The 11,142-nt window shown below is 39.1% G+C and overlaps 1 protein-coding gene and 1 non-coding gene across 2 annotated transcripts; both read left to right on the top strand.

Moving 5' to 3' along the window:
- The first annotated feature begins 586 nt into the window (after positions 1-586).
- On the top strand, positions 587-5,918 carry LOC106581959 (large ribosomal subunit protein eL24). Its single transcript, XM_014164543.3, has 6 exons — positions 587-703; positions 827-902; positions 1,350-1,460; positions 2,006-2,142; positions 2,494-2,557; positions 5,792-5,918. The coding sequence occupies exons 1-6, from the start codon at positions 699-701 to the stop codon at positions 5,870-5,872; spliced, it is 474 nt and encodes a 157-aa protein (XP_014020018.3). The 5' UTR covers positions 587-698; the 3' UTR covers positions 5,873-5,918.
- LOC123729615 (small nucleolar RNA SNORA23) lies at positions 1,580-1,760 on the top strand. Its single transcript, XR_006761262.2, has one exon. It is a non-coding gene; the product is annotated as a small nucleolar RNA SNORA23 (small nucleolar RNA).
- Positions 5,919-11,142: the final 5,224 nt, after the last annotated feature.

The raw sequence follows: 11,142 nt of genomic DNA, 5'->3' as shown, positions 1-11,142 counted from the left end.
TCAAGGCCATACTTCAAGGGCTAGAGAAACTTACAAATGGCTTTTCTTTTTGTTTTTGATAGTCCAAGATTCTCCCTTAACGAAAAGTATGTGATACACTTGATTATAATTCTTGCTAAATATCACATCCATAAAATGTAATTTCTAAGGAAAAAAACATGGTATTAAATATTTTTTAAATATATAATTACTTTGACACATTAAATGGTATGCTCTGTAAGAATAAGAAGTTACTGAAATCAATTGAAACTCTTAATTAAGCTTTCTCATTTCTTTGAACGTAAAACCCTGTAACGTTATGTGCTTTTGTGTTTATCTGTTTGTGACGTTTTATGTAAAACATTTTTAAGAAGGATTTTTGTATTTGTATCCTTCAAAATGTATGGAATTTCAATAAAACAAACAAAAAATAATAATGCAAATAAAGAAATCAAGGCCATACATCCCGCTTGTGTCAACGCCAATCAACCGATCGAGTTTCTTATTGGTCAACTACTTTGCATGAACAACATTTTCAAATATGTTGTTATATTTGAAAATCCAAATAATGCTTCTGAATGAAATGTAAGGGATAAAATACATGCAGTGTAGAAAAAATACCTGGGGAAAAAAATATAAAGAATGAAGAAATCTTACCTATAACTTCGTTTCCGTTTCCGACATCTCTCTTTCCGGTTTTGTGTCCCCCCTCCACCATCATGAAGTGAGTTTACCGAATAATATCTATTGCCATCAAAGCTTTAAAATAACAGTTTTAGTGCTAAAAACGCGCTATTATACAGAATGACACGTTTATCTTCTAATGGTTTATATTATTCCGCTACAGGGTCGAGCTGTGCAGTTTCAGTGGGTACAAAATATACCCCGGTCATGGTGTCCGATACGCCAGAATAGATGGGAAGGTACGGCACCCTAGGTCTACTCTTTTCCTTCCTCTAATGCCACTTAGTTACGTTTGTTTTATCATGGTTGATTGCAATAAGCCGTGTCTGACATTGTATTGAAATTGTTACAGTAGAACTGTTCATTGAGTGTTTACTTGGTTATTGGCCTGTCGCTTGGACAGAAGCTGCTATGCAATGTATTCATTGTTGTGACAAGGAGTAAAACTACGACCGGAAGTGACCTTTCGTAGTAGGTTGAGTGCATTTTAGGTAACCGTTTTCCTAACGTTAACTTAATTCTCATAACTTACTACGAAAAAGTCACTTCTGGTCGTAGTTGTATACCACCTAGTCAAAACCTTTCTCCACTGCAGTTATAACAATATTACAACTAGTCATGGACATGTCAACATGCCAAATAACTGTCAAATATCTCACTCATGTATAGTTTACGCCCCCACCCAGGTTTTCCAGTTCCTGAATGCTAAGTGTGAGTCTGCCTTCCTGGCCAAGAGGAACCCCAGACAGATCAACTGGACTGTGCTGTACAGGCGCAAGCACAAGAAGGGCCAGTCTGTAAGTACCTCGTGTGCATCATTTCCCCTCAAATGCTGACAAGCAGTGGCTACTGTGAGTGTTTACCTTGTGAAGTCTTGACAAGGTGTGTTTTGGTGTGCCTTTGTTTTTGGCTGCGGGTGGGACGGTGTGCGTGGTTGCCATCTGCGTTATGTGCTGTTGCCAGGCTGTGTCCTACAGCTTGGACGGCAGTGCTCACTCCACATACCTGCGGCCATAGACTCACTGGAGATCATAGTACTGGCTCTGTGATGTCTCTGACTCCTTACCACTGGCCAGCCTCCATACTCTCCTACAAACTTTACAAACCTTATGTGAGAAAGATGTTAGGGGTTTGCAGTAATGCAGTACACCTGCGTGGTTGTTACTGTTTCTTTGGCACAAAACTATAGTGTTGATGAGCATTCTTATTGGACTAGTTCAGCTACATGAGTGCAACTTAAAATGCAATGTTTTCTCCTGTGTTGTGCCTGCTAATAACCTAACACTATCAAACTGCCCATACTGGATCCTGAATATGGCCATGCTGTTTCCTGTCCCAACAGGAAGAGGTGACAAAGAAGCGCACACGCCGTGCCGTGAAGTTCCAGAGGGCCATCACCGGTGCCTCCCTGGCTGAGATCATGGCCAAGAGGAACCAGAAGCCTGAGGTCCGCAAGGCCCAGCGTGAGCAGGCCATCAGGTGAGGACCTCCCAAAACCATGCTTTACCAGAAACTTGGCTTTAGATGTAAAATGTCAATAGCTGACATTTTGGTGCCAAGGAAAGTAAATTATTTAGTGTTGTCAGAGTTGGCTCTGTGAAGAACACACTGTGACACTGATTTTCCTGTGGTACTGCAGTTATTGTATTTGTAAAAATTCAACAGTGAATTGTCAGTCTTGTTTTTTTTAGCCGTGTTAATGCATATGCAATAATGGTGTTTTATTACTCTAGTCAGTTGCGGTGTTATTTCTGCAGTCTGTGGACTCCTGTCTTGTGTTGTTTTTGGGATGTGTGGCATTGGCCTAATTTCTATCATTCTTGTCACTAGAGCTGCCAAGGAGGCCAAGAAGGCAAAGCAGACGACCAAGAAACCCTCTGCTGCCGGTGCTAAGGTAAGATTTCTATAGCCATGTGCAAATTTGATTGGTCAGAAAGTAAAACATTTATGACCTGCGTCTATAAAACACAGTAAGGTATTAATGTGGAAATCTAAATTTTCACACAGATAAAGGTAGACTCAAAGTAAAAATTGGCCGTTTTGGGCCGACTTCAGCAAGCGGTATCCTCAGCAGTTGTCATTCATTCAGCTATAATTTTGCAGGAGAATGACGGGACCACTCACAATTGCATCCTCTTGGATCGCTCTGCAATATCTTTGGTTTACATTGCTGCTCTTAGTCACCTCAGCCTCTGGCAGAAATGTCTCACATGGTTTATTTATGCTTGGAATTGTAATGGCACCAAGTGGTTTATCAAGAGCTGTAAAGAAAAAAACTAGCACTGTGGTAAGGAACTACATTAGATTCCTATTGGCGAGTCCAAAGGTGTGTTACATTCCTTTCATATAGACCGAAATCTCACTATTTTACCATGCCTGCATTTTTATACCATTTTGTTTTATCTAAAAGCAATAGGGGGTAGAGATGTCGGTCGGGTCGATTTATTTTTGGCCGATATTAGCCTTTCCTAGTGTATCGGCCCTTGAGTGTCGGCTTTTCCCCTTAATAGCAAGTGTACTTGCCTCGTGTGAAATTCCTGCAAGCTGACGCCACTCATTATTAGTTAGCCTGTTCTCGAGGAACCCCTGAGCTGCTTGCTGCATATAAATGTAGCACACTAATAATGCCACACGGAATGCAGAAAGAGTTAATTTAATTTCTACAAAACAATGTCCGTACAGGCTGCAGGGCTTAATAAGGCAACATACTGGTAGCTTGCTAGCTAAACACCATTCATAGAGCTAGCTGTGAAGATAACGCCAGGTCACTACCCTAGAACTTTATTTGTGATGGCTAATATGCAATCAATAATGCAAAATATGCTCATTTCAAAGTTGATTGTCACCAAATGTTGGCGAAATCACTTGTCTTTCCATTACCAGAACCTCAAAAATGCTATAACTTCAATTTCTCAAACATATGACTATTTTACACCATTTTAACGACAAGACTCTCGTTAATCTAACCACATTGTCCGATTTCCAAAAGGCTTTACAGCGAAAGCAAAACATTAGATTATGTCAGGAGAGTACCCTGCCAAAAATAATCACACAGCCATTTTCAAAGCAAGCATATATGTCACAAATAACCAAAACCACAGCTAAATGCAGCACTAACCTTTGATGGTCTTCATCAGATGACACTCCTAGGGCATTATGTTATACAATACATGCATGTTTTGTTCAATCAAGTTCATATTTATATCAAAAACCAGCTTTTAACATTAGCATGTGATGTTCAGAACTAGTATACCCATCAAACTTCCGGTGAATTTACTAAATTACTCACGATAAACGTTCACAAAATACATAACAATTATTTTAAGATTTATAGATACAGAACTCCTTTATGCAATCGCTATGTCCGATTTTTAAAATAGCTTTTCGGCGAAAGCACATTTTGCAATATTCTGAGTACATAGCCCGGCCATCACGGCTAGCTATTTTGACACCCACCAAGTTTGGGACAACCTAAACTCAGAATTACTATTAGAAAAATTGGATTACCTTTGCTGTTCTTTGTCAGAATGCACTCCCAGGACTTCTACTTCAACAACAAATGCTGTTTTGGTTCCAAATATTCCATAGTTGTATTCAAATGGCTCCGTTTTGTTGGTGCGTTTTGTTGGTGCGTTAGGTCACTATCCGAATGCGCGTTAGGTCACTATCCGAATGCGAGTGCATTTCGTGACAAAAAAATTCAAAATATTCTATTACCGTACTTCGAAGCATGTCAAACGCTGTTTAAAATTCATTTTTATGCTAATTTTCTCAAAATAGCGATAATATTCCAACCGGGCGATGTTGTATTCATTCAAAGGCTGAAAGAAAAAAATTGATAATTCTCGTGAACGCGCCCCTGTCTCACTGTCCCCAGGCTGACCACTCACAAATTCTCCTGCTGTTCTTCGCCCAGAGACAGCAGACACCCCATTCCACTTTCTGGCGCCTTCTGAGAGCCAATGGAAGCCTTAGAAAATGTCACGTTACAGCACAGATGCTGTATTTTCGATAGAGATGCAACAGAAGGACAACAAATTGTCAGACAGGGCACTTCCTGTATGGAATCTTCTCAGGTTTTGGCCTGCCATATGAGTTCTGTTATACTCAGACACCATTCAAACAGTTTTAGAAACTTTATAGTGTTTTCTATCCAAATCTACTAATTATATGCATATTCTAGTTTCTGGGCAGGAGTAGTAACCAGATTAAATCGGGTACGTTTTTTATCCAGCCGTGAAAATACTGCCCCCTATCCCAAACAGGTTAAAGAGATGGTGCACATTTTTATAAAAGAAAATGGGCTATTTCTATTATTTTTTTTAAATGATAAGTAGGCGTCATGGTCCCAAATTAAAGGGAAACATTTAGTCATCTTTAGTCCCATAAATTAATGAAATCAGCCAAAAATTTGCTCAGTAACTCAATGCATTCAAAGTCCTATTGAATATGAATTCACCTGTATTGTGAGGTCTATGCCAAAATTATTACTGTTTATTAAAAGTCAAATTGATTGTATGGTTGTGTAATTGATTTAATGCATACATAGCGATTTCAGAAAATGTCTCATCAAAATGTTCAAATGTAATAGCCTCCTTGACCCAATTGACATTGGCACTTAAAACCCATGTCGTTCTCTAGTAGGGAGTAAAAAAACAAGGTACATTAAAAGCCACCTAAAGACCTAATGATTCCTGCATTTTCAGACCCTGTAACCAAAATAGTTTAGTTTATTTGGATCCCTATTAGCTGTTGCATAAGCCGCATCTATACATTAAAGCAAAACATAAGACTACAAAGGAAAATAAATACATTAAAATCCAAAACCCAACTATATAATACCTGTAACCAAAATACAGATATCGGGTCTGAATGTTTCTGCTTTTTCAGATAAATTCATTAACACTTCCTTTTGTGTAATAAATTTGAAGTGCAAATAGCCCCCATGGTTTAACACCACTCCTCCAAATTTGCCAGTAACCCAGTATATATAAGGGGTGTACCTGCAAGAAGTGATAAAGGCGGTCATCAACATTACCTTATAGTTTTTACAGGTAATAAATATACCACATCTGTTTTTAAAAGGGTTATAAGTACTTTGTCTAACCTGTACTTTGTCTCCCTCTAGGCCCCTGCCAAGGCTGCACCCAAACCCAAGGTGGCAAAGCAAATGAAGGTCAATGCTCCTCGCGTTGGTGGCAAACGCTAAAGCTTTTGGCTTTGTTGATTGTGAATAAACCTTCTTGGTAATCAAATATGTTTGGTGTTTGTCAGTGCTTTTGTTTTCTGGATTTGTGTAATTGACAATTGTCTGACCTGATTTGGTCATGCACCCTAAACTGTCCTTCCTTGCTAGTGGTCAACAGTCTGGTTAGTTGCTCATAGGACTCCAATCTTTCACCTGGTACAACCAGAAGATGGGCCTTCCCTTGGATTCTGGTTTCTTCCACCTAGGGATTTTTTCCCTTGCCACTGCTTCTACTTGCTCTTTATGGGTCTAGGATGGGTTATTGTAAAGCACGTTGACTTGAATAAAAATGTAGTGTGTGCATACGAAGGTGGACCAATCAATGAAGATTGTGTCAAAACAGTAATTTATTCAGAGGCATGGCCATTTGTTTGTTCCACCCTTGTGCCAAGTTGCACTATCCAAACCTCAATAGTCAATGCCAAGATGGGTCAAAACCATGTTTTGAAATCTGAGCCTGCATACTCCCCCTCCAAGCAATCACCTATTTTAACAATCATATACTATCTGCGCAAGAATAACACTGCAGAATATGCCAAGATTGAATTCAAAAGCATACCAGTTCATGTTCAATATTACAGGTTGTGTGCATTATGGACAATGTAGTCTGCCAGTTATTGCTTAGTCCGAGGATAACTATTTCCAACGTGTAGGATTGATAAAATGTGTTCTCGTCTACACTAGTTACATTTAACACATTATGCATCTCCCAATTACTGAGAACTAACCAATAGGAGACAAGGACCAATAGTGCCTATAGAAAGTCGACACCCCATTGAACATTTTCACAGTTTGTCACAGTGGGCTTGAAATGGCCTTAATTGTAATTTTGTAATTGATCTACACAATACTCATGTCAAAGTGAAAATGAAATTCTACACTTTTTATTAAATATAACATGTTGCATAAGTGTTCAACCCCCTCGAGTTTTAAAGCAGATTACACCAGGGAGCTTTTTGAAAGCCTCAAAGGGCAGTGATTGGTAACAAATCAGACATTGAATATATCTTTAAGCATGGTTGCAGTAAGTTAATTGGGCTGTGGATGATGTCCTCCTGAACTGAGCTGCAGGACACGAAGGAAACTGCTTAGGGGAGCCATTGGTGATTTTAAAAAGGCTGGAGTTCAATGGCTGTGATGGGAGAATGGGTCAACATTGTAGGTGACTCCACAATTACCCTAACATAGCAAAAATACAAATATTCTTAAACATGCATATGTATGCAACAAGGCATTCAAGTAATACTGAAGAAAAACTGCAAAGGAATACACTTTGGCCTAAATGCAAAGCCTTACGTTTGGGGCAAATCCAACATCACTGAGTAACTGCCTCATTATGAAGCATGGTGGTGGCTGCATCATGGTATGCTTGACAGCAAAGACAAGTTTTTCAGGATGAAAACAAACAGGATGAGCTAAGCACAGGCAAAACCGGTTTGCTTTACACCAGACACTGGGAGAGAAATCCACCTTTCAGCAGGACAACCTACAACACAAAGCCAAATCTATACTAGAGTTGCTTACCAAGAAGGTAGTGAATGTTCCAGAGTAGCCATGCCAGTTTTGACTTAAATCTACTTATATCTATGGCAAGACTTGAACATTGCTGTCTAGCCATGATCTCCAACACCTTGACAGAGCTTGAAGAATTTTGAAAAGAATAATGGGCAAATACACAATCCAGGTGTGCAAAGGTCTTAGAGACTTACCCAAGAAGACTCACAGCTGTAATCGCTGCCAAAGGTGATTCTAACATGTATTGACTCAGGGATGAATACTTATCTAATCAAGGTATGTTTTATTTTTCATTCATCTTTAATTGTATGAATTTTTCTTCCACTGTGACATTAGATTGTGTTGATCATTGTCAAAAAAATGACAATTCAATCCATTTGATTGCCATTTTGTAACACAAAATGTGAAGAAATCCTAGGGGAATGTAGACGTTCTATATGCATTGTATCCCTAAAGTTTTCCTTATTGTCTCCAGGTACCACACTAGATTCAGCCCCAAGGACCGCAACACCTAACATTACCCAACGATCAGGGAAAAAAGCTGGTGATTTCATGTTTCTATTGGCAATAAGCAGGGTGCCAATTACACTAGATCTACAGTTAAAAGCTACTATATAGCAGTTACAACACATGGAAGGAACAGTCAGCCACATGGCATGAATGTATGGTTTAATCATCCTTCAGGTACGACTATAGAAATAGTTACCAAAATGATTTAATAAATATTGGAGACATTCCTTTTAACCACATTCAAACACAGATTTAAGATCATCCTTAGGAAACCACACCATGAGGTATGATGACAAAAAAAAGTTCAGAAAAAAGCAACACTTCCAAAAAAATGCATGATAAATATTAATTTAAGAATATACAATTAAACAACTTGTTTCATGAAGTAAAACGTAAAAATAAAACATTGTGCGCAGATGACACCATTTGAGTGTGTTTTGGTAAGGGTTAATATGCCATTATAAACCTGAAGAAATCCAGGTAAATTAAATGATCTCCCAGCATTTTTTGACTGTAAAATGGAGCAAGGGTGGAAGCGGAATGGAGGGGCTGGGTTTCTGCTGGTGATGAGGCTCCCTTTCGGTCCAGGGAGTTGGATTGGTGAAACTCAACACTCAAGACTCTGCAGGGGCAGCCTCCTTTGCTAGTGCTCATATATAGTGTGGGATAAGGCAAAAAGACAAAAATAAAAATGTAGGTTTATGTAAACTTAGTCTTAGCCTTTGGCCGCTTTTCCTTCCAGTTCTCTGCTGCCAATGGCTGGAACGAATTGCAAAAATCACTGAAGCTGGAGACTTACATCTCCCTCTCTAACTTTAAGCATCAGCTGTCAGAACAACCTACCGATCACTGTACCTGTACACAGCCCATCTGTAAATAGCACACCCAACTACCTCATCCCCATAGTGTTATCTTTTTGCACCCCAGTATCTCTACTTGCACATCACCATCTGCACATCTATCACTCCAGTGTTAATGCTAAATTGTAATTATTTCGCCACTATGGCCTATTTATTGCCTTACCTCCCTAATCTTCTACATTTGCACACACTGTAAATAGATTTTTCTATGGTGTTATTGACTGTACGTTTGTTTATTTGTAACTCTGCGTTGTTTATGTCGCACTGCTTTGCTTTATCTTGGCCAGGTCGCAGTTGTAAATGGGAACTTGTTCTCAACTGGCCTACCTGGTCAAATAAATGAGAAATAAAAAAATTAAATAGTCTAATACATTTCCTGTCATAATTCCAAGGAAATAAAGCTAAATATTAAGAAACTAAGAAACTAAAACACAGAACTTTAGTTACAACAGTTTGAGCCTACAGAATGATTCCTAAAGAATAATTTACTGGGGCTGTTTATGGCAATGCCCAATCCGTAGGTCTTCATTCCCTGTGCTCTAAGATAGGTTCACTTACTAGAAGATCCTGTAGAGCTGGGATCTTCCAGCACTACCCACAAATAAGTTGACAAAGAAGTTCCAGTTCTTTGGAATGATGACCAAAGAGTACCTGGACCAGGTCAGACCTGAGAAAGTGGGAAATGGGATTAGTCAAGGAGTGAAGTTGTTTATTTGACTGAAAAATACAGAATTCATTTAAACTGTACCTGTTACTCACTGAAGAATATAGGACCTCCACTATACCTGTGGCTGTCAGTACACCAGACTGGTTGACTCCTATCTGTCAGACCAGCCCCTATAGAGATGAAGATGCATCTGACCTGGAGTTAGTTTCATTAGACAATACCTTCCTACATGTTTACTTTTAGATAAATGCAATAGCTCAAGCTTAGCAAATGCAGCCCTTACCGATTTGAACATTGGGGCCCAGAAGAAAAACAATCCTTGGACCTGGAATGAGAGAAAAGACAATCCATGAAAAAAAATGTTACAGAACAGACAAAATCAGACAATTCTTTGCAACAAAAAAAGTTACTTTGTTGTGACAACAGCTATCACATACTATAATCTTCCATGAAGCACTCTTTTACCACTACCATAGACTTGTTTAAAAGGACAATTCCGCCACTTTTCAACCTCAGCTCTATACCAAATGTTATTGGTCACATACATATTTAGCAGATGTTATTGCGAGTGTAGTGAAATGCTTGGGATACCAGTGTCTACATTTGTGAAAACTGCACGTTTCTATGATCTGTGGTTAAAAAGAAGAATGGTCCCAAAACATTATTCTCTGTGACACACAGGGTAGGATTAAAAGTAAGAAAAACAGTGATTTTCTACATTTGCCACGAGTTTCTAGCCAGAGGGAGGGTATTTTCTTGCTCCCCAAGTCACCGCGAATATCAGTGTTTTAAAAATGTTTAATCTTTTGATGTGGTCGTCGGGCATAATTTTTAAAACTTTATATTTGTTTATACAAAACGTAAAACTGTGCCATTTTCACAAATGAAGACACTGGTATTGTGGCGGAGATCATTAAAATGAGGTTGAAAAGTGGTGGAATTACTCTGACATAACCCCAGTACTTACATCCTGATTAAGAGGTCAGTAAGTGCTCTGTCAGAGGCACACTAAATGAAACATTATTGCACTGACCATTCCTCTGACTTAGTTCAGGGCAGGGAAATCTTAGACACCTAATACTTCATATGATTGATGGTTGTGGATTGGTAGGCTTAGCTATTTTCATTGTTCTGCTATAACCAAAGTAGGCTGAATGACCTCTCCTAAGAAACGTCTCACACTGCATGAATAAGATGCTACATCAGGCCATGGTCATGCCAGGCTGCCAGAATAAGGTCCTGATAATGAGAAATTAATTGAAAATGTATCTATGCAAGGTTTCCCCCTCCGATATACGAAAAGTAGCGTTGCCAGAATGCAACTCTAGTGATAACCACAACAGAGCAGCATGCTGTTCAGCAAAAGATACACAGCAGATACCATCTTATGTAGGACTTTGCAACAGGTTAGACCAGTGTTACCTCTTTGTCCCTTCACAATATTTGTCTGCCGAAAGACACATTCAGGAAACTGACAAAATAGTGGAAACACCAACATAAAATGTCTTAATAGGGTGCTGGGCCACCACAAGCCAGAACAGCTTCAATACGCCTGACATAGATTCTAGTGTCTGGAACTCTATTGGAGGGATGCGACACCATTCTTCCAAGAGAAATTCTATAATTTGGTGTTTTGTTGATGGTGCTGGAAACCGCCGTCTCAGCCAGAATCTCCCATA

This window comes from Salmo salar, chromosome 21, assembly GCF_965601325.2.
Source record: "Salmo salar chromosome 21, fSalSal1, whole genome shotgun sequence".
NCBI lineage: Eukaryota > Metazoa > Chordata > Actinopteri > Salmoniformes > Salmonidae > Salmo > Salmo salar.
This window is presented reverse-complemented; position numbering and strand designations above follow the sequence as displayed.